Raw genomic sequence first — 24,646 nt, 5'->3', positions numbered from 1 at the left:
GTGGTTATCTGCCAGTTGGTGCAGTGAGTACTGAGCTGGACGAAACGATGGCCCGACTCAGTATAAAACATCTTCCTATGTCTCAAGAATTATAACCTACAGCTCTACTATAATCGCATCTCTTAACTTTGGTTTTGTGCAGTAAAAAAGCACACGCACATATACTGACAGCTCTCTTTCTCTTCTCCTCCATCTGCAGCCCATCTTGTGTCACTCCTCTTAACGCTCCGTCTTTCTCTCCCTTGCTCTCACACACTACAAATGCTCAGGCTATTAGAATTTCCATCTGTTTTTTTTACTTAACCACTCTCACCTTTCTCCATTCGCTATAATGCAGCGAAAGGGTTTGATTTGCATTTGCACAGCATTTCCTTCTGTCACAGCACTGACAGGAATGCTACATGAACTTTCGGAATAAATTAAGACTAACTTGGGCTACGCAGTCATCAGCATGGCATGAAAACCAGTCATAAATCACACACTAATGTGGCATGTGAGCTTGCCAAACTAGTTTTCGTACTTGGCAGTTATATGCAATCAGTACTTGTGTTCTAAGAAGTTTATTCAAATGATCAGAACTGTACTTCCCTAATGCTTTAACTATAGTTAGCTGCACAGGGTGCGGCAGGATATAAATATCATGTTTTCAAGAGATGGACTAAACAGAAAAAAACAACACTGATCCAATTTCACTAAAGTTAGCCAAAACTCTTTCAGAAAAGTTTGGATTATAGAAGCAAAACACTTTCATTTAAGGCAAGCCATTAGAGAATTGAGAACTCACAATCTTAATGTTGCTTTCTATATACAACAAAAATGGTTTTCAAGAACTTCTACATTTCAGGAATACTATTTGCATCATTTGCCAAACGCCCCTTGCATCCCTGATTTAAATTACTTACCATCTATGCATCTTATACACCATTTAAATTGGCTAAATACTAGTGAGATGGTTCCAACCTCCAATATGCCCAGGAATTTTGATGTAATGTTTTGATATTCTCCAAGAAAACGAAGCAGTTAAATATGTTGCCTATAACATTCTGGGCTTTTCATTCCTCTCCCCTGAAATAACCCCTCTTTTAATCATTGCAGGAAAATCTCCAAGTCTAGAAAGCAGCAAAGTATGGAAAATACTAGTCACCAAGTCAAAAGCAGAAGGAAACATTGAAAGTCTTGGAACTTTACAATAATTAACAAAATAAAACAAGGTGGAGACAATGGTGATTCTTTCATCCCCTTGACCTTGGCCTCACAGATATATTTTTTCCATCCCGCCCAGGTATTTAAGTAACTGTTCCTCTCATACCCTTTAGGAATTGGTTTCTTATTCATTTCAAGGGCAGTTGCAAAACCTAATAAAAAAATAGTTTTGAAAGGATGCAATTTGACAAGTAAGTACAACATAAATATTCTACAATTAAATTGCACAGTCCTGTGGCCCCAGGGAACACAGAATATCTGGGAGTGGAGAGAGAGGCCTGCCCCAGGAGACGGGGACCTCCATAGCCCTTCCTGTTCCAACACTTCCCTGAAATGGCCATGGGGGGCGGGGGGAATGACACACCAGTTCTAGAGCTGGTTCATTAAAAAAAACCCCTGAAACTCCAAGGAGGAAAAAAGGTTAAATGTTTCTCCACCCGCTATTCCTCTGCAGGGCTCTGAATATGGCACTTGCATACAATTGGCTAGCTTTACCTTCCTTCCCCAGGCTTTTGGGTTGATCTGCCCGAGAATTTCTTGAGCTAAACTTAAGTTTAGTTTTTAGGAGATATTTGTATTTCACATTATATACTTATATGTTTATATGATCTTTGGTTAGGTTTTTCTTTGTCACGGATGTTGCTACAATATTACTGCTTTAAAAAATAGAATAAAGGCAAACTTTTTTTTAACAATATTTCCTATGTAGAATAATCTACATGATCTAAAATAGAAACCTAGCTTTAAGTAAGCAAGTTAATTATTGTACTGCAAGTCCAGTTGAATTCAGTAAAGCTATCTCCCTGGTAAGAATGCTTAGGAATCCAGCAACACCTTGGATACATTCACACAATCAAATGATATGCATTACCTTTGGGCCCTAATACACAATCCCTTTGCTGCTGCTGCTTCCTTCCTCTCATCAGGTGAACATCCACAGGAGACTATAACTACCCATTATTTGTGTTTTTATTTTTAAAGTATACAATATCAGAATACAATGTAATAGTAATAGTAAACTTACAACCAACTCATTTACTGTTGGCCATGTCTGGCCAATCCTCTCCAAATGCCTGGCCAAAAGATGAATAATAGCAGTGTTTGATAGTCCTAGAGGAGTTTGATAAATGGATTGCCACCACAATATCTCTGTAACTATAGTCAATGGTTTCCAAACAAGGCAAGATTTAGAAGTCAACTTTGGTTTGAAGTTGATTTCTTAATTCTGCCTTGTGGCTTATGAAGCCAGGATTTAATCATGCAAATCAGGATCACATCATTTTGTGACTTTCATTGGAAAATTTAAAAGAGAAGCTAGGGTGTGCCTTAAATCCCAGTTATGGTTACTAACCCATTAAAACTCATTATTACCATAGCATTCTAATATTGTGGCCACTTGTAAGCATCTTTCAGAAATGGAAAAAGGATGTCCCAAGGATATCTTAAAACATTTTGTAATACTGAGCATACCTTTCTCTTGAGGTTGTGCGGAGACAAATGAAAAAACTTACTTGGATGCTTCAGCAGATTGCTCCTGTGCTTTCTGTAAATCCTGTGAGCCAGAACTGGTGCTTTTAACAAAGTTAGCCTGTTCCTCTTTGCTTGCTGCTGTCTGGTCACCTCCAGGTGTTGAAATGACAAATATTTCTGGTTTTGGGTGGTCTGCATGTCCACCTTCCTGGTGACTAGCTGGACTTGCAAAGTCTTTGCCGGTTCTGTGGCATCCATCTCCAAGGTTGGAATGTTCAGTTTCTTTGTAGGATGATTTTGAAGCAATACCAAACAAACTCCCAAGATATTGGAAAAATCCTTCTTTGGGCTGTCTGTCATTACTGGCGTTTTTGCCTTCATGAACTAAACTAGGAAGGCTATTAGCTTTCTTTAATTCCTCCTGAGTGGTGGATCTGCTCAGCTCTTCAGTTGAGAGGTTCTTACTGTCACAGACTGAAATCTGTAAGGAAAGAGGTATTTTATTAATAACAACGAGAGAGAAACTAAATTATATTGTTTATCCCTTGCAGCAACCCTATGAGAGGTTGGCAACAAAGAAGATTAGTCTGAGAGATGGTGACTCAGGGAGCTTTATGACTGAACAAGAATTTGAACCTTGGACTCTCATATCTAAGTCCAAATCTCTGCCCATTTAAACTCACAGACTGTATTATAAGTGCACTGAATAGTGTGTATAGTACACACTGTTTTAATGCTAGCAATTTGGCTAATGCACTGTAACATGACTCATACTGACAAGACTCCTTTCTGCTTCCATCAGTGGTGGAAACGTAACTTCCTTACAGCAGGCTTAAGGGAAAAGATGCCTCGAGGGCTGCTTTTGTGATGGTGGGAAATCAGACAGCTTTTTAGTATCAACGGATATTATTACACCACATACACTCTTGTAGAAGCTATTGTGCAACACTGGTTACAGAACAGCACTAGCAGCTATTTTCTTTCTACACCCTATTTATTATAATCCTTTATCCGTTTTACTCTGTAGTGGACATGTATCATGCTTACATTTAAAATCATCCAAACCACACCACACATTTCAGAACTCTAACAAAAGAAACACTTTAGGAGGTCAGTACATTCTGGAATGAACATGTAAGTAGCAGCATATTTGCACAAGTGTATGGGTTTATGTTGTTCAGCAGCTTTCTTTCACAAAGAAATGATGGCTGTATCTTAGACCTGTTTCTATTTGAAGAAATAAGACCTGAAACAAGCATACTGGATGCTATTTAAAAATAGCCAAGTGGGGAGTGTCAAGTTGTAAGACAACCAAGACAAGACTTTGGTTTCAGCAAATAAAATGTTTATACCTGAGCTAAGGTGTTATATACGAGGGAATATTCAACCTCAAATCAGAGGTAAACAATTACCTTTAATCTCTGTGAAAGTAACCAGTTTGAAAATATTTTCAAAGACACTAGTTTTTTTAAACAAAAATATGGGCATCGTAATTGCTTTGTTATGTTTTCAGTAACTCCTGTGTAGCATGGCAAAACGAAGATTCATAAATATGGTCTTCAGTAATATCTGCCTCAGGTTTTTAGAATATCTGCAATTATGCACTATTTTCCTAGTTGGCCAATATATTTTTTCTGCCCCCACTTACATTAAGAGAGAATAATGGTTTTCCTTCCCCTGGTGATTATCTGCTATCACGCCCAAGCTGCTACAAAACTTCTAAGAGTTGATATTATTTTCTAAATATTTATAGCCTCTTACCAAAATAAGTTTTCAGAATCAAGCACCATCAACTCTGCACAAAGCCTCAGCCAGTTATGGTTTGTTTGTTTTTTTCAATAGCATCACAAGGGAAAGTTGGAACTTTAGAGGAACCAGTTATCTGTACCAGTGGCGTTCACCCAGGAACAAGCACTGCTGTCACCTGCCCATGGAGGACCTTACGGTCTTTAAACAAAAACATCCTGAAGGTCCCAGGCCACAGAGAGGTTAGGCTGGCCTCAACTAGAGCCAGGGCTTTTTCGGCTGTGGCTCCAATCTGGTGGAACGCTCTGTCACAAGAGACTAGGGCCCTGCGGTACTTGACATCTTTCCGCAGGGCCTGCAAGACAGAGCTGTTCCACCAGGCCTTTGGCCAGGGCACAGCCTGACTCTCTCCTTTGGCAATCCTCACAGAACTTCTAGCCCAATGGTTGCCATCAATTTGATCTGAATTAATTTTATAATGAAATGATTTTAGAATGTTGTACTATTTTATTGTTGTTAGCCGCCCTGAGCCCGGCTTCGGCTGGGGAGGGCGGGATATAAATAAAATTTATTATTATTATTATTATTATTATTATTATTATTATTATATCACATAAAACAGCAACATGAGAAATGGATGCATACATGGTGTATTGTGAACTGTGGATGACATATATTCTTAAAGGCCCTTAAGCCTCCAATGAACCATATAGATCAGCACAAACAATACTTGGGAACATAACAAATAATGTGTCATATTGAGTGACTTAAACTGATAAAGCAGAACAGCAGGATGGACCTGCTCCATATAGGATGCTGTTTGGGTTAGCATGCTATTTTGTAGCACCACAGCTGTGCACATCAGCACACCCACAACTCCTCTACTCCAAATTGATTGTTTCTCTGATTCTAATATTGAAAAGCTGCACCAGCATGGCTGCTGGCACATCCATTCCTAATTCCTTATGTGCTTTGAACACAATTTAGTTAAATCCTGTGATTTAAGGGTAAGCAATTTGAACTTCATCCATTTGATTAATGAACATTTATGCCTGAAAAACAATGCAAGTTTGAATACTGGCAAAACCTGTGACAATATTAACATTTAATTATCAGAGTGAGTTGAAGGGTCAAGCAATTACCATTTATTAATCTCATTGTCCCTAATATCTGCAACTAAGTAAGTCATGGCCTTGGACATACAGAGTCATTTTAATCCATTTCTGGATTTTCTACTCATGTCCCTCTACTCAGTCAGTCAGCTTCCACCTGGCCTCTTTCCTAAATACTAGGTTTTTAAATGTTAGCTTTTTGCTGTTCCACAGTGTTGCAACAGTTTCTGGTATAAACAGGCTTATTTTTAAACGGCACTCTCTGACCCCATTTGCACATAATAACAATAAGTCACGCTTAATGGCTTATTGGGATCGCTCAGTGTGCTAAAGTATGCCAGCCAATCATTCCTGCATTGTTTCTCTCTGGCAGGAGCAACAATTATAAAATTTTTGGCTTGTTATGTCTTAACAGCGATCCCAATGTGTTTTCCCCAACAAACCACAATCAACAAGCCAAGACTAACCATGGCGTCAAGATCATGTGGTGTGAGAGGGGAAGAGATAAATGTGTGGCTGTGTATATGTGAAGCGTGTGTGTGTGTGTGTGTGTGTGTGTGTGTGTGTGTATGAGAGAGAGAGAGAAAGAGAGAGAGAGAGAAAGAGAGAGAAGAAGAAGGAGGAGGAGGAGAAGGAGGAGGAGGAGGAAGAGGAATGCCTGTGGCCAGTATGTGTTCTATGAGTGTGTGTCTGTGTGACAGTGTGCACCAGTGTGCTGTGGTCACCTTCTATATTTTTCCCTGGTACTTGGGAATGCTCCCTGTTATTATTAGACAGCCACAGTATTGGGGTGGATGGGTGGATATGAAGACAGTATTGTGTGATCTTCACAGTCAGGACTAGAAGGACATAGGTGACTTCCCATGGCAAACGTGAGACTATAAGAGAGCAGAGTGAAGCAGCAATAAATCTGTATGATGGCATGCCCCTGTGGCAGCAATTTGTTGAGTGCCAATCACAGCACTTTCTCAAAATTCAAAATATGCCCATTGGTCCAAGAAGTTTGGCAATCTCTGCACTAGCATGTTCCTTGACCCTGTTAAGTTATTAACCATGACTTATCATAACTTATGTTTACAAATACATATGTTCAGTTTCCTCTGCCTTCTCCATACTTATTTAATTGTTGTTGGCATCCATCTGTCTCGAGAGACAATGGAAGAGCGGAAAAATCAAACCATTGGAGAATCACAGCGCCCACTGTGGCTTTAGAGACCAAATCAATCAATCAATCAATCAATCAATCAATCAATCAATCAATCAAGGCTCCTTTAAAATTAGCAAATAAAAATCTGACCTTTAGCAGCTCTGGGAGAGGGGTGCTCTGCTTTCTCTGAAATGCCACACTGGTACATTCATTTTGATCAGTTTCAAAGCTGGAAAAGAGAGAGAGAAGTTAAGCTATTTTAAAAAGTTTTTGCTCACGTGAAACTGTTCCAACAATAGAAGTAGAGATGAGCTCCTTTTGCTTTATTGCAGACTGGTGCTGGTGGGGTGCGTGACCACAGTGCCAGAACAAAAATTCTCGTTTTGCCCCAAGTGGCAAAACTGGGCACACTATCCCTAACTTTATTTTCCTGTTTCACTCTGTCTGGATAGCTTCCCTATTTACACTTTTCAAATTCTTCCTTAAATCTGTTTCTTCAGAAGGGATGGGTGAAGCTGACAAGTTTGGTTTCTCTCCATTTCTCATTTTCCCAATCTTAAGTTCAGTTATCCACATCACTCTGCTATTCACCCTCCCCCCAGTCCTCATGAAAAGTAACCAGCATTTTAGTGTGACTTTCTCCTAGTATACACATTATTGTATGTATGCGGATAGCTTCCTGAAGCCCGGAGAGCGAGAGGGGTCGGTGCGCACCGATCCCTCTCGCTCTCCAGGCTTCATCGAAAGCCTGCATTCGCTCCATAGGACGCACACACATTTCCCCTTCATTTTTGGAGGGGAAAAAGTGCGTCCTATAGAGCGAAAAATACGGTAATTTCCCCTAATATACAGCATTTTCTAAATCAATTATCCCCATTATCAACCATTTTTGTACATTATTTTCACTAATTGTGAATTTTATGTGCCCTTTACTCAAGTATACATATGCATTATTTGGCTGAAGAACAGCATCAGCATCATAAAATTCAGAAAAACATGACTTTCAATTTATGAGTGTGTTGAGGTTCACATACTGTTTTGGAAAGTGTGAACTGGGTAGCTTTGCCTTTAAATGCAAACTGAATTGAATTTCTACACTTTCCCTATTCTTTAGTAAAGGCTTCCTTGAAATAGCAGCACTTCTGATTTCTTAACCGTTCCTTAATATAGCCTCAGAACTGTTTTGTCAGTTCCGGTCTTCAACCTCATATTTATTTTGTCTATTCAAAATTTAAGCACCATGAATGGGTTGGTTCAGACAGAAGGGTAGAGTCACTCAGTGGAGAGGTATTATGAGGAATCTGAAACTTGTTCTGCCAGGAAGCTGAATAATATTTCTGTGCTTTTATCATCTTATAGAAGGTAATTTTATATTATGTACATGCATGGTTAATTGCCAGTGGGATGAGAAATCAGTTCTAGTATTTCTGGTATTGTTTGTTATATGCCTATCGTGACTGCAGGGTTAAGCAAATTAAAAGTTTGCTGTTTGCTGTGGTTGTCCTGTCACTTAGTGAGTAAAGGTGTTTGCACAGAAGCATTCCTGAATGTCTTCAGTATCTTCCTGGGTTAAAGAAAAGTTTGAACCAGCTGACTACAATGACCGCTCCCCACATCAAATGGGGGGGGGGCTTTTGCATGGCCATGTGCAGCCCCCTGGATCCCAGTGCGGATCCTGGTAGTACGGGCTGGCTTCGCCCTCCCCAGGCTGGATACCTGGAGGTCTCCGCCTACCTCAGCCAATCGCCCAATCCCGCCTGGGGAGGCGTTGCCAGGGGATCGGCCAGGCAGTGGGAGGGACCGCCCTGCCCACACAACAGAAGGTGAATCTTACCTGCGAAGCATCAGTTGGCTCCAGAGCCAGCCCAATCCCCACACATTCTGGATAACCCTGTCTCCCAGATCCCCGGCTGGGTACTGGGAAGGATAAACGCCCAATACCTGAGCCAAGGTCTCCCTACATCTGAAACTTAATAAAGTTGTGGCCAATTTTAATCCCATAGCACACTGTCGAGTCATTATTCCGCTAGGGGGTCGCCTGGGGTTGGGGGGACTCCGCCTGTCCACGCAAAGCTTTCAAGCAAGAATTCTCTTTGACTCAGAGGGATTTTTGCATTGTTCATGAGTTAAATTAATTACCCATTTAGCTCTTTGTGAGTAAGTGCTGCTTTATTTCGAATATGTATGGTTGCAACAAAGAAATACTTTCCCATTCTAACTACTATATTTGCTAGTTTTAGTACACCTAAGCACCATAGCACTCAAACAGGCTGAAGTTACACACTCAGAGAAGATGTTTTATATGCAGGTTTTTCTTACATGTATGTGCCCATGGAAAGCTGTTACTGGTCACTGCTTTTCAGTGCATGTAGACCTGCTGTATGGGACGCGGGTGGCGCTGTGGGTTAAACCACAGAGCCTAGGACTTGCCAATCAGAAGGTCGGCGGTTTGAATCCCCGCAACGGGGTGAGCTCCCGTTGCTCGGTCCCTGCTCCTGCCAACCTAGCAGTTTGAAAGCATGTCAAAGTGCAAGTACATAAATAGGTACCACTCTGGCGGGAAGGTAAACAGCGTTTCCGTGTGCTGCTCTGGTTCGCCAGAAGCAGCTTAGTCATGCTGGCCACATGACCCGGAAGCTGTACACCGGCTCCCTTGGCCAATAAAGCGAGATGAGCGCCACAACTAAACCTAATGGTCAGGGGTCCCTTTACCTTTACCTAGACCTGCTGTACATATGTGAAAGCCACATATATAATCGTCACATGAAAAATTACACATGGAATTCACAAATTAACTTCACAGAGAAAAGTGGAGATAAATGGGGAAAGTTTGCATGCCATAAGACAATTATTTTGAGATGTATAAAATGTAAATATAATATACAAAGACTAGTTAGTCTGCTTATAAACACATGCAATAGGTTTTCTTCCCTCAGTGTAGTGACATTATCTCTGCTAGCTTTTCCCAAGTATAAATAATTAGGACAGGACTGAGCTTGAACAAGTTACAGGGATGCACCAACATAAGATTTAGAAGCCAACAGTAAAAGTGGTGTGTGTAGTGCAATTCAGTGGCGTAGCGTGGGTTGTCAGCACCCGGGGCAAGGCAAGTAATTTGCGCCCCCTAACCCATGGATTTGCGCCCCCTAACCCGTGGATTTGCGCCCCCTAACCCTAACCCCCAGATTTTGCGCCCGGTGCGGCCGGCCCCCCCTGCACCCCCCACGCTACGCCACTGGTGCAATTCAGTTAATAAAAACTTTTCACATAATTCTGCTACTGATATTATCAAAAAGATACAACTGCAGCCTAATCTGACACAAGTTAAATCGGAAGCAAGTCCACTTTATTTACTGGGACTTACCATACCTCCATGCATAGGACTGCAGTGTTATGGTAAGTAAAAAAGGTTTTCTTCTGTGAATGTATATCTTATGTAGCAAAACTGAAGTTAGCTGCTTTTTATTTATTTCTAAGTAGTAATACTTAAAAAGATGGGGTGGTTTTAGAATCTAAAAAACATTATTTTTCAGAAATACCTTAAATGAATATTTAGATGAGAAGGAAATACGAAGATTTATATAAAGCATCACGTAGGGGGAGGGAGTTAATACCCATGATGGATTAATGCAAAATCAGCATTGTATCTCTATTTCACCCTGGGCTACATGACAATTTCTGCTTTTTTCTCTGGTTTATAGCTCATTAACTAATACTTGTGCCAACACAGTTTCTCCTTTTCAAAAACGTTTTTGAGAACTGGGTGGTCAGGTTATCTACACTGGCTGTTAATCAAGAGCTGTCAAGTGTACTTAAAACACAATGAAATAAATTATGATTTAAGTACATACAATACTGTATGCTGGATTTTTGCCATTATTTGTACAAGGCCTCTTGTTAGTTGATGACTTACACAAAAAGTAAACCAACTGTTTTAAATCCAAAAAATCTCTGTGTAGGAAAAAAGGTGATTAGGTTGGTTATTCCCAAACTGTACTTTTCCCCATTAAGTGTTGCTGCCTTCCAGAGCTGTAAAACAATAAGCCTACAACTGCTGATGCCAATAATATACTGTATTTAGAAGAACAGGCAAATTATTGCCAAACAGACCCTTTGTGACCCACTTGCAATACAGAAAAAAATTACAATCCACTGTTTCTGCAAACACTGGAATGTGTTCCTGTATTTTGAAATGAGAAAGGATATTAAGAATTATGGCCTTTCTTAGAGGTTAACAAAGCTCTACTCTATAATGTTAAAACCAGAGGACAGCTAATGTAAGACACTGTAGAAGCAATCTGGTTTCATAAATTCCATCCATTTATAAGAAACTGTACAAAACAAACACACAATGGCAGGAACAACAAAATTAGCAACACTACAAGAGAAACAGCTAAACAAATAAATGTACACACCCTCAGTTTCTTATTGGGCACCATCAACAACAACAACTTTTCTGTAAAGTCACTTGTAAACTACTTCAAGACCTATTCAAACATTATTCGCTTTAAAATTAACTTGAAGTTGTCTCTTAGGTAATTTAGACAAGACACCATTCTTGCAATTAGCAATGGCATGAATACTTTCCAAAAAGTAAACAGACATTGGGGGGGGGGGGGTTTGATCCAGATTAATGGTAGAGGATTTTTTTTTAACCATTTGCCCTCTAGATCTAGATCTGGCCTCCCACACCTGCTATTTGCACTGCAAGTAAAACTCCTGTTTATGCCAACTAATCTATCTAGCTCAGATAAGTTTTTTTGAGGAAAAACATGTTACTACATTTAATACTAATGCACAGGTGAGATGGCATCTGCAGATAAGAATTGGCAGGTGGGAAACGAGTGCTTAAACTGTCCTACAATTCTGCCAATTCTCCTCTGCTCTCTCTTCCTCCAGTAGTTTTTCTTCAGTTTCCTCCAGCCAATTCTGAGATTGGAAATAAATTCATATTGGGACATGAAGACCTGGGGGAGAGGGGAGGACTGCAGGGAAGATTAGGGAGGCAGAGGAAAGCCTGAGCACCACTTCCCACCTTCCAATTCTCCTTTGAAAGTGGCCACACGACTGCACTCCCTTAAGCATTCACCCAATAACAGAACGAAAAGATAGTGTCCTCTTAATACTATTGCGAAAATGAAAATTCAACTTCTTACAAAATGGAATGGAACACCCACTGCCCCCCCTCAAAGCCAACTTCTTTGGAACCCAGGGTCACAAAGACTGATGCGGAAAAATTTACAGGCAATCTCCTGTTTATATACCTTGCTTATAATTTTCAATAAAATGGCAGGAGCCAAATTAGTTATTCTGAAATACTGTATTCTGAATTTGTAAGAAATATGAACCAACTTTGAAAATGATTAATGTATTAATGCAGAGCCTTAGATTTAGAAGAAGGTGAGATTAAATTAGAACATACAAGATGTTATAATAACTTTATTTCCAAGCTGCTGAAGCAGCCCAGTTCAATCACATAACCTGCAAATCAAATCAAATCGCCTGTGCAAACCATATACAAGAGAACACAAATCTTCAAAGACTGTCCAAGTGCATTTCCTTACCTTTGTTCTGCACAACAATCCTCTGAATGTGTAAAGAAAAAGCCCATCCCTTCTCTTCCTTTATTGAACCACCCCACCCACATTATGTATACAAACATTTGTTTGCCGTATTAGGCAGCAATGCTTGGAACTTAGAAGGAAACTGAGCGCTGGCAGGAGAACAGAGATGTCTTGGCTTTGACAATGAAGTTGGGTAAGTATGTTGGGTAAGTATGGGAGGGGTAAAACTGGAAGACAGGGGTTCTGGGTTGGACTTTCAAAGACTATGCAGGGTGTTAGCATTCCAAGAATGATGCTTGACAGCAATAGATTTTAAACCCTGCTAGGACTGAGTAGAATACTAGTGTCAGTATCCCTCATTAATTTAAGTAGCACAATGGTGGTGGGGCTGACAGAGGATAGTAAGGATACCGGGAGAAGTTCAGGGATACATGGAATTATGATGCATTTGCCATACGAGCTACTACAGAAAGTGCCTCTAATTCAGCTACATTCACACATGCTCTCCCTTAGATTCCTCCTGAGAGCATTTTGAAGTTCTCTGACTTTAGGAATATTTTAAAAGTTCAAATAATCCAAAAAGCAGTTCTAGAAATATTGAAAGGATAAAGAATTATTAATATTGAGGATAACAGCTAAGGCAACCAGCTATTTGTGCAACTAAGCCGCTGAGTTTCACTATAGCAATCAGCTGCTTGGTGCTGTTTCTCAGGCCTATTCGCTTCTGGGCCTTTAATCTGCAAATGGAAGTTGGGGGATGCTGTTTTCTCAGATTCCTCTGCAGCCGCTCAAAGATCTTAAAATTTCTGGAGGACCTTCCAGAACAGCCTGGAAGGTGGCTACTGGAAGAACCACCCCTTCATAGGGGCCTGCAACTAGGAAACTGTTTCTGCTTCACATAATGCTCACAACCTGGGAACTAAACAGTATGGATCTATTTCTGATTTAGGGCTCCAATTTGGAGTGCAAAAATAAAATGCATATTCTTCTTGACCAATTTGGACTAAAAACTTAAACAGCTCCATTTTTTTATGACTTCAAGAGAAACAAGGAAGTTTTAATTGTGCGAAATAATTATTTAAATCCATGCAAGACAATCTATATTTCAAGATTACATGAAAATAATCATAACTGATGCTAGGATTGTTGAAAGAGGGAAAAACAGAAACATTACAACCACTGAGAACATCAGACTCTTCCCATAAAGGCTCTGAATTGCACAAAAAACTCTCACCAAATTTTAACGGATACATTAAAAATACATATTGTTGACCAATATTACACAAAGCATTTTTTTTAATCTGCAGTGCATATGAACATCAGAATGTTTTATTTTTGTACAGAGCTCAAGGTCAATATTGAGCATCAGGATTATGGCAGATTACACTGAGATTTTCCTACTGTCATCTGTCAAGCATAGCAACTAATATTAATACAGACCAAACATTAGACAAATAGGTCATAGGAAGATTCCAACATGATTTTCAAATTAAAAGTAATGTTTCTGCTACTTTGCAGCAACACATTTGAGAATACTGAATTTTGATTAAATTTAAACAATTACATCACAAAGAAAGGAGCAGCAATATTTTGTATTTGAAAACAAAATATTGACCTTAATACTTCATACAAAATATTGACCACATGATACTGGCCCATGTTTGCATATGCTCATAGATCCCGCAGTTTAAAACAGGATTATGTAAATGTTTAAAGTGCCCGTTATATTTATGATGTTGAAAATGATGTCTATGGTGAAATCTAAGCAGTAGCAATTTTAAACGTCAAGAAGCAATTTCATTTCAGCTATAAAATACAGTAATAGCAAAAGAAAATCCTAGCAGGCATTGCAAAATAAATAAGAGTTATTTAAATTATTTCAGTACTACAAGATGCTAGAACTCATTTCCCAGTGGTCACAGAAAGTTCTGCAGTTGTACTTCTTTACCCTGTACAAGACTCAGCTCCAGAATTCAAGGGTATAAATCAAGCATCATATTTATTCAAAATTGCCTGTCCTAAAAAGTGCAGAGTGATTTACAGAAAGTGACCTTTTGCAAACCTGGTTCATCAACACTGAATGGACAAATGAGAGCAATCTTAAGAAGGGGTTAGGCATTGGAAGATCTCTACCAGAGGAACCATCCTAACCTTGCCCAGAATATTAAATCAAACTCATATTTGCTCCAAACCAAGTCCCTGAATTGTCTAATAGTACTAGTATTAGGCTACCAGGAGTATCATCCAAAATGTTGGCTAATATACACATGCTTGCCTTGGGACAGCTAGAAAAGGGTTGTATATGTTTGGTGGAGATTGTCAGAGGAACTCTTCCCTCTTCTCCTGAGTAATAAGCCCTCTCTGCTACAGTATTCTGCTTGCCTTCTCCAGCAAAGAGTAGGCATAGAGGCTTTGTCACAAAACTGCTGGACAGAGAGATCTCTGAAGGCTGAGCAGCCTCACAACTGCTAGGTCCTTCAGCCAGCTGTCTCCAATGAAGCCAGCAAACAGGAACACTCTCCAGTGAAGATCATCAGCTGATATGCTGCAAGATCTTTCCACAGCAAAGCAGGAGCAACCACTAAGATCTTTAGTGTGCTAGCTCCATGGGACTGCTACTTCATTTCACTATTCACTGTTGTCAGTTTTCTAAACCATATAGTTAAACTTCAGCCGAACACAAGCCAACATTTATGTTCTTTTACTTGCAACCATGAGCTAAAGAAATGTGTTTTAAAATTGGGGGTGGGAAACTTTTAGCCCTCCAGATGTGACTGAACTATAACTCCCATCAGCCCCAGCAAGCAAGGCCAGGGACCAAGAATGATGGGAATTGTAGTTTAGCAGCATGGGGGGGGGGATTAGCCCATACAGTGGTACCTCGGTTGTCGAATGATTCGGAAGCCGAATGTTTCGGTTTTTTAACACTGAAAATCCGGAAGTAAATGCTTCCGTTTTTGAATGCACCTCAGAAGTCAAATGGCTTCTGAGGCGCATTTCTCAATGGAATTTGCCAACTGCCCATTGCACCTTGGTTTTCAAACTTTTCGGAAGTCGAACGGTCTTCTGGGATGGATTACATTCAACAACTGAGGTACCACTGTATCTGGTTTGGGGGGGCATTCCATCTGATGCACAGTAACTAAATTATTCTACTCTAAGGGTGAGATCCAACTCAGTTATAGTCATAGTAGACCTGCTGGAATAAATGGATGCACTCTTAAGTTTAATGTTGGATATCAGCCAATAGATGTGGGTCACTGTTAATTTTTTGTACAGCACATCCATTTAAGTGCATGTAGCAAACTGAAAAAGAAGACGGTTCCATTCCCCAAAAGCTAACGATAAAAAATAGACAATAGAGGGGAGAGGAGGGAGAGTCAAGGATAGCAAGAGATTATGGTGAGCATTTAACTGTAACTATAACCTAAATGAATAATCCATTAATGAAAATGTTTATTAGACAACAATAGTTAACTAGAATCCAAAAGTATAAACTTTATTCTAATAAAACAGTTATTAAATGCATATATGGTTTTAACATTCAATTTAAGACAGCACTGTCTCATAAATACTTGGTAGTGTTTATCTTCTGTTGCCTTAATGGCTTTTGCATTTTTATGTTGCAAGCCACCTAGAAATATTTATAAATAAAGCCCACATAATCAGTCTACATCAGTCATATGCTACAACTATAAATGCATAGTTCATGTACATAACATCTCTTTACCACATCCAAACCTGCTATACAGTGGAAAATCTATTATCACAATCTGAATCAAATGATAGTCTCACAAGACTGTAAAGGGCTCATTAACACTGTACATATTGTCTTAAAACTTTCATCTAATGTACATGCTGTGGTAGGGAGGAGTTAAGTACTCATACTGTGTCACTTTAAACATTCATATAGTAGGCTGCATTTGGTCAATGAAAATAAATGAAAACCTTTAATTCTCTCCACCACGGCAGTGATATTACTATTATTCTTATTCATTTATTCACTCTATACTATGTCCTTCCTCATGAAGGAGCCCAGCAAGGTGTCAAGACTATTTGCTTCTGGAGATAGTAATCAGTAAACCAGGGAGATTTACACAGTTGAGATAGACATGCATCCTATTCACAGTGAACTTGATGGATATAAGGGTCTAAGTCACATGCAATAAACTAGGGTGAAAATCCGGACACAATAGTAGTTGAGCTTTTTTTTTTTTTTTTTTTTAAAGGAAATTTCTGACATTTCTACCTGGCCACTGTTTCCGACTGCCATATTTATTCCAGCTATGTTCAGGGAATTCCAGATGTATGGCAGCCCTAAATAACCTGCAACCAATAGCCTGTGTTCCCAATGTCTGCAAAATATTTTGTTTCAAAAATAATTTTAAGCAGAAATGTGTCCAGTGCAATTCAGAACATGTTTACTCCACATTCTTCTTCTATTTTACACACAAGAGAAAATTTTCCAACTTATAGTAGCACCAGTACTACAAGCCAATCTGTGGCATGTTTCCTAAACAAACAATGTTTTTGTTTACATTGTTTAATAATCTAGGAAATCTTCCATCTTACTATTTGTCATACCTTAACAGGACTCATTGCTCAACAAAAACCGAGACAAAATGCCAAATGGCTTACAACTTCCTGTACAATAAGTGGCCAAAGCCAGAAACAAAAATATATTTCTGTGAAGGAATTATTCCTTCATTTTAACCAACAAAAACACTTGATTCTAATTATGGTTTAGCTAAAATCCAGAATAAACATTTAAAACCCCATTTAAAGATATACAGCTGCTTATTCACCAGATGAAGCAACGTGGAGAGGTCTTATATATAGTTCATCTTATGTGCAGGTTCAATTCCAAGGTTCCCACGTATGCATGTAAATCACATATAGTCAAACCTCTTCAGTTGCCCTGTGGGTAGTAGGTGAAGGGAAAGAGAGTACTCTTAGCACCAATGCACCAAGTGGGCCTTTCCCAGCAAGAAAGGCAAAGAGCTTAAAAGCTTCTTTCGCACTGCTTGGTCTGCTTGGGCAACCTGGTTCAAAAAGAACTTTAAAATCCTCTGCCTTCCTTGAGACTTGGCTCGCACAATTTCAACCAGCCCACCTTTGACTGCGTATTGACACAAGTCAAATGCATGTGAAATGATGGGTTACTGTATGCTAAAGTAAAGCAGTTTCATGGTGCAGTATTTTGTGGGCTTGGTCAGGAGGTTTGTAATAGGACAAGGTTAACTCAGACTCTGGAATGTGATTACAAATAATTGCACGGTAATTAGTTTCTACAGAGAACCTCTGCATTTCCTGTATGTGAGAAAAGTTATTCCTAACAGAAATTCAAAATTATGTCACCTTACTGAAAGTTGTGTTATGTTGCGGCAGCACAGTCCCACGCATATTTAGCAGGATGCAAGTTGCTGCTTTAAAGGGAGCTTATTCCCAGGAAAGCATGTCTAGGATGGCAGCTATACTGTACTTCTTCAGTCAAAATTGCTTGGCAGGAGAGGAGGGAAGTTGCTTTTATAGGAAATGAACTTTAAGGGCATCCATATGGAATATCAACTACTTCAGATTGCTCAACCTCAGAGATGTGCTTGCCAGTAATTATTAACTGCTGGAGTAACAGATTTAATTTTTTTTTGGAATATTTACATACTGCCCATCTCAACTCACGACCCAAAGGCAGTTCACAAAATATATATATACTGATATGAAAGACATCGCTTGCCCTGTCAGTCCCCACGAACTCACTTTTTGCAAGTGACATCTGGAGTGCCACGTTAAGGTCACCGCCTTCTGACTAGAATGCCTCATGGCAAATGCTTTGTTCCCAAATGAGAAAGTGCTTGAAATCGAAATCGGGTCCAACTCTGATTTCTTTGGGAAAGTAGGAGGGGAAAGAAAGAGCTCGAAAGGAAACAAGGCAGTGGACTCCAGTGACCCAGGGGGAATCCAGTCTCATTCAACCCGCCCGGGACACACTCTTTTGCAGCGTGGGGAGAAAGGCGGCGAAGAAGTGTCCTGCCCGCCCGGTTTGGCCGTGTTGTACCACCAGGAAATGCCACTTTCGCCCACAGCCGCGCGCGCTTCCCCCCGCCAGTCCCAGCAGCGAGACAGCTGCTTCTGTCGCCCAGCGATGGGGCGCCGCGACAGAGAAGAGCTGGGACCGGCGGAGGAGGCCGGCGACGAGGGAAACGCGAAGGGGAGCGCCTCGAAGAAGGGGCTGAGGCGCCCGAGCCGCAACCACCCGCACGGCGAAGGGCAGCAACTTCTTCAGCCGAGCCCAGAAGGAAGAAAGGGAGGAAGGAGCAGACGAGCCGCAGCTGCCGGCCTTGCTCGCGCCCTTTCCCTACCTGCGTGCGCCCGGCTGCTGAGGAGGAGCAGCTGCTGCTGCTGCTGTGCCCGCTGCCTCCTGCTCCTTGGACGGGCTCCTGGAGAAAAGTCGGGAGAAGCTGCTGTGCCAGGAGGAGCCGCTTCTCCTTCGGCTGCTCCCGCCGGACATCTTCCCGGCACCGGCAGAAAACAAGGAGGGCTGCTGCTGCTGCCCTCTCCTTCCTCCTCCTCCTCTGGCGGCTGCGAGAGGCGGCTGTCCCCCCTCGGTCCCTTCCCGCGCTCGCAGCAGCAGCCCTCTTTCCCAAGTTTCTAGTCCGGTCCTCCAGCGGCAGGACGCGGGGAAAAGGAAGTATGCCGAGCAGCAGCCAGCCACTGATTTCTGCCCCCTGTGGAGGCGGGAAACGCTGCACGGCTCCCTCGGCCGCCCGGCCCACGAGGAGGAGCCATGGCCGCTTCCAGAGCACGCCCCTTCTTCCACGGCCCGCCCTCTCTCTCCCCAGGCAGCCGGAGCGTGGGCTCCTCTCGGCCCGGGGTTGGGCAGGACGTTCCCGGTGCTGCTGCAGCCGCCTCCCTCTCTCGCTTCTGCCAAGAACTTCAGGTCGGTCGAGTTACAGCCTCCCCTCAGCACAGGAAACAATGGTTACCACGAGGCACGTGGGTTTCTCGACGGCAGCGGGAACGGGGAGGCGACTTGCATTCCGCTCGGGGGCAAAGTGGGCGACCTCCCAAACAGCTCTGCAGTGCAGCCGCCAAACTGAAACGTTAACCCCCAGACACACAAAAAACCACCACCCAACTTTTCCTCACAGAGGGCCAGCCTTGTTGAAGCCTCTTGCCTTGCAGGCAAGCCGGACAAGAAAAGAGGAGCCTTGTGGCACTTTAAAATACTTCATTTTGGCACAGGTTTTTGGTGAACTTGCTCCGTCCTTGAAAACACCTGCCAAAATATGCACCTGGATCCTACGCAGGTTTTAGATTTATATTATTGCATTTATATCCCTTTTTTTTTGCTCAAGATGCTCGTGGAGCTCAACCTACGTGGTTCTCTCCCTTCTGATTTAATCTCAACAACAGTGTGAGGTAGTTTAGGCCGTGCAAAATATGGCTTTTTGCCCAGGCTTTTGGGAATGGTCACTAATGTTTAGTAATTGCAGTTTTGCTTTTATTGTGAGTCCATCTTTCCAAAACCCAACATATGTATAAAAGTACATGTCAATATTCAGCATTTTTTTATTGCTTCCATGCTTTGTTGTCCACCCATTTTGAGTATAGTGTCTGTAAATACTCACAAAGAAAGTGATTATGACTAAAGTGACCTGTGGATTTTTTTTTTTTTACAGTATAATCCTGTACACAGTGGTACCTCGGGTTAAGAACTTAATTCGTTCTGGAGGTCCGTTCTTAGCCTGAAACTGTTCTTAACCTGAGGTACCACTTTAGCTAATGGGGCCTCCTGCTGCTGCCACGCCACCACCACACGATTTCTGTTCTCATCCTGAAGCAAAGTTCTTAACCCGAGGTACTATTTCTGGGTTAGCGGAGTCTGTAACCTGAAGCGTCTGTAACCCAAGGTACCGCTGTACAGTATATCTACTCAGAAGTAAGTCCCATTGAGTTCAATTGAGCTTACTCTCAAGTAAGTAAGTAAAAGACAACACTTAACTATGATTACTATTTTCATCACACTTAAAGAGGGTATATTTTTAACAAGCCAAATACATGGAGTACAACATCAACTGAGTGACTGAAAACAAAGAGCATGATCCAAATTTCATCAGTGTGTGAAGGTGTTAGCCTTTCTCTTATTAAACTCCTGAGGTGCACAATTTGGAATTCCTCTCAGAGCTCAAAGCTGTAGTCCTGAAACTGTACATGCTGCAACCTAAAATAGTTTATACTGCCTTTGATTTGACAAATGTATATTTAATTACAAAAGATGCAGGAACATTCAAGGATGACTTCAAGCCCTTGCGGTCCAAGGAGTACCGTAGTTGGTAGACTTCCGAAATAATACTCACTACATTCATTCTCTCAACTTTTAGACCCAGAACATTGTACAATGGTCCTATGTAGCATGGATTAAATTATTGTTCTCCTAACCATGGCCTTTTTTACTCCCTTTCTTGTCCAAAGTACTTATTCTGGAGTAACCCCTATTTATTCATCACCCACAACCACACCAAGCCTTTACTCCTAAAAGACACCATTCCAATACTAATTAGAAATGGATTATTTGGGCCAGCTCAGCTAGACTATTTCTACATCCAAAATCTGGAGGTTTTTTTAAAAAATGTATGTATATGAATGAGTGATCATTAGGATAGGTATTAGGAATACGAATTTAGGCTGGGCAAACAGTGGCCAATTTAGGTGGTGTTCCCTCTGTCCTATTGTGTCATCAAAAGACCATGACAGAGGCAGATGTGGCAATATAAATTTGTTGACTATCCATTCATATTTTCCACATACAAGGTTATTTATCATGTGGCAGGTGGCAATGGCCTCTGAACACAGCTGTCAACATTAAGGACCATGGAAATGCATGCAAATCAAGCAGATGGTAATGAAGCCTTAAATTGCCACGTGCAGAGAATATGATGTAACAACATATGGCCCAAGATAGCCAGTATGTCTGTAAAAGCAGAGCTAAATCCAGAGTGTAAGGATGTATCTTATCCTTTAAAGTATCTCAGCTCATTTTGCTACAGTTTTCACTAGAGTCATTCTCTCAAATGACAAGGAACACTGAACTTACTTGACATGCTGTTATTTTCTGCAGCCATTCAGACTAGAATGGTTTGCACACATGGGAGACCTCCTGGCTGATTGCGGTTTCAGTCTGAACAGATGGTGAAATTAAATAATCTTGGTTGTTGTTTTTTTATTTAAAAACAATTCATTTCACATGAGCCCTTTGAAACATTTTATTAAGTTGCTTGTTCAAAGCTAAGAAAAAATTGTTTAAAAATACAGACTACTGAGAAAATAAATTTTAACTTGTCTAATTTTAAATAAAATATAAAGTCAGAGAGAGCTATAATTAAATAGCAAAACTTTTTTATTCTAATTAAAAGTTACAAATATGTATTTATTTAGTAGTAATTCCTGCTATTCATTCAAATTAGTTACTAGTATGCAGAAGCAGGCATCCATGCATATTTCCTTAGTAGGGTCTGCTTTGACAAACATTGGATATCACCCTTCGCTATTCATGTGTTTTCAAATCCAGCTACATGCTGCATGCACTGGAGCCCTAAAGTTACACAGAGAGAAGGGATGTCCCCAGAATTCCCCTTCCTCACCAATTGGGTCAGTGGCAAAAAAAAGGGTGCAGGCTCATTTTATCAGGATGCCTTACTGTTAAACAAACACTTAGGACTGTGCTGCAGATAATGATAGTGTATAGTCTGTTGTTGTTGTTTTTAAACCCTTAAAGTGGTTTACAATCAAGTGGTATATAAATTTTCTGAAATAAATAATAGTTTATTGCAACCCAATTTTAGCTTCAGCCCATGCTCTGTTACCACCACCAGCAAAACATAGGATTTTGTATTAGGCCTCCAGCACACTCTGGGACAGAAAACCATGCTTTGGATCAAAAGCACAGAAGAAAACATTTGCTGAGATATGACATAAAAGGTTTTGGATTTTACACAGGAAAAGTTAGTAAATGTGTATACACCTAAAGGACAGATTTGTCACAACCTAGAATTATGTTTCAACAAACAAAATTAAGGCAATACAAGCATTAAGTTCATGGGTGCCTCCAGGCTGGCACTGTTTTATGGGAGAAATTAAAGCACATATCACAAGTTAGGATTTTATAATTAGAACATTCTGTCTCCCTAGTACTGTACAACAGATCTATTTTTTAATTTTTAATTTTTTTTTGCTTTTTGCAGTTAGGAAAGTGATATGGAAACACAGTCTGTAGTAGCTCTCAGAAGATAAACTTACTTCCTCTTAAAGACAGGTAGGCTGTGGCAGGCTGAGCTTTACAATGCTTCAAAATTGCCCACATGTTTAGTTGACGCAGACTTCTTTGTCCTTTGGAAAGCAAGGGTCATAACTGAACTTTTTACAGCAACACATTTCAAAACATAAACAGCTAACTCCAATTTATTTTTTTGGTCTAAACATAATTGTTCACTCAGCTTATGTATAAGGTTAAAATTCCATGCCAACATACTTCTGTGTTAATTACCTTTGGTGTTCAAATATGGACCATCTTGCCTGTGAGTCCTGGAAGACCTGCTCCCTGCCTTGCAGACCTTTTCCACCTGGCCTGGTAGGGTGGAGCCCTGACTGATTGCAAGCTACAAAAGATGAGGCTGATTGCTGAACAGACTCTTGGGCTGGAATGCTGTTTGGGTTTGTTTGTAGTGGTTGTTGCTGGGTTTTTTTGTATCTTTGTTTTAGATTTTGTTGTGATTTAGGTGGAAATTGTTTAGTTTGGCTTTGTATTTTTAAATGTTTTATTTATTGTTTATGACTACTTTTGTTATATTGGAGTTATGCATTTTTTTCATGTTTTAAGCCACACTGAGTACGGTCGAACTGTGGAAAGGTCGCATGCAAATTAAATTATGTATGTATTTATGCATGTTTATTTGTTGTGATGCATATTTACAAGGACTCTGAACAGTGCCTTCTGTAGTAACATTCTGCTATGCGTTGCCCACTTTCCCCACAATTTCTGTGTATCCCCCAAAGGTCAGAACTCTGTTCCACATATAAGAAGAGAGTTTGAGAAGCATATACTAAGTTGTAACTGTTATTCTCTAGCCTTATTGGCTAGAGAAGGCAGGCAGGAACAGCTTTTATTATGAACAACTTTCCTATGCAGTAAGGAAAATACATTATTTTTTAAAATTGCATTAATATTATTATCCATAAAGAAAAGAGTACTTAACACCACAAACTTATCCTTAGACCCAATGACATGAGATAAGCTTGCGATGCAGGGCAACTAGTTGCCACACTACACTTGCCCAGCTTTCAGAAGTTGGGTTGCATTGGTAGAAAGTGTTTACATCTTACTACTGTGCAGCTGTGCCAATGCAGTTACAAGGCTCAAGGTGGGCAATGAAGACCACAGCAATGAGAGTGATTTGGTTAGTTTAATTCAACATACTATGCATTAAGCACTAGTGAAATGTTAGCGTACGGTAGGGTTGAGCAGACTTCAAGCTTGTCAGATCTAATTTGGTGTTTTAGAAGAACATCAAGATCTGTAACAAGACCCAGGTGCAGAAGACATACTATTAGAATTAAAAAACAGGGCCTCTGAGCCTAGAGATATGTTTTCATTATCAGAACTGAACCAAGTTCAGTACAGTCACACAAATTTCACTCCTGGTTACCTCAAGTTTTCTTCATTTCAGCAGCCTAATTTCATTTCAGCAGTGAGGAGAGCAAGGAACTTTATAGTTCTTTTCATTGTAAAGGGGCCAGAAACCCTTGTTAATCTACTGAAAAATACTGCATAAAGATCTACCATTAGATCCCCATCTACCATTATACCTCTATCTACTGCATCTTCTGTTCACCCCAAAATAGAAAACACAATACTTAATGATATACATAGTTCAGTGACCAGGTAAAATGGAGGACATAATTGTGACAAGTCCAGTAGCTAATCAAGCATCATACCAGTATATATAAGCTACAGGAAGGGAACACAATTTATATATCAACATATATTTGGTTACCTGCATTACTATTTTGGGTGTGGATTCAGAAACCAGATTCCCCACTGGCTGGATCTGGGATGGGGTGAGGAATCCGGGCAAAACTATCTCACTTGAAGAGATCAGACATAATCAAAAGTAACCACAGGTTTGACGTACCTTTAAAATGTGCGAAGTTCAATAAGTTCACAAAATCATGTGTACATTAGACTGTTTTGAAGAGAGGACTGGAACTAGAACCTTCTCCTTTCATAGTAGGAAGCTCATCCAGAACCAACTGTACAGTGCTAAATAGATGGCTTTGGTCTAGCCTAGTTTAATGTAAAAGTCAAGATGTACAGATTATGTATTGTATTAATGAATGAAATATTAGCA

At 40.4% G+C, this 24,646-nt stretch overlaps 1 protein-coding gene and 1 long non-coding RNA gene across 2 annotated transcripts in view; both read right to left on the bottom strand.

Annotated features, from left to right (window-relative positions):
• The window catches only part of CRYBG3 (crystallin beta-gamma domain containing 3), a 63,830-nt gene extending 44,275 nt beyond the window's left edge, over positions 1-19,555 (bottom strand). The window contains exons 1-3 of the mRNA XM_081001476.1: positions 18,602-19,555; positions 6,829-6,907; positions 2,715-3,154 (exon numbers count right to left, since the gene is read on the bottom strand). Of these exons, the coding sequence (XP_080857602.1) occupies positions 2,715-3,154; positions 6,829-6,907; positions 18,602-18,750 (668 nt within the window). The 5' untranslated portion in view covers positions 18,751-19,555. The remainder of the gene's footprint in view (positions 1-2,714; positions 3,155-6,828; positions 6,908-18,601) is intronic.
• A 2,774-nt stretch (positions 19,556-22,329) lies between these two features.
• On the bottom strand, positions 22,330-24,579 carry LOC308474961. The gene is made up of 2 exons (XR_013985060.1): positions 24,431-24,579; positions 22,330-22,628 (listed from the first exon to the last, which is right to left on the bottom strand). It is a non-coding gene; the product is annotated as an uncharacterized lncRNA (long non-coding RNA).
• Between the last annotated feature and the right edge of the window lie 67 nt (positions 24,580-24,646).

This window comes from Podarcis pityusensis (genome assembly GCF_964106645.2).
Source record: "Podarcis pityusensis genome assembly, chromosome: 4".
NCBI lineage: Eukaryota > Metazoa > Chordata > Lepidosauria > Squamata > Lacertidae > Podarcis > Podarcis pityusensis.
Note: the sequence above shows the minus strand (reverse complement) of the source record. Positions and strands in the feature narration are given on the sequence as shown.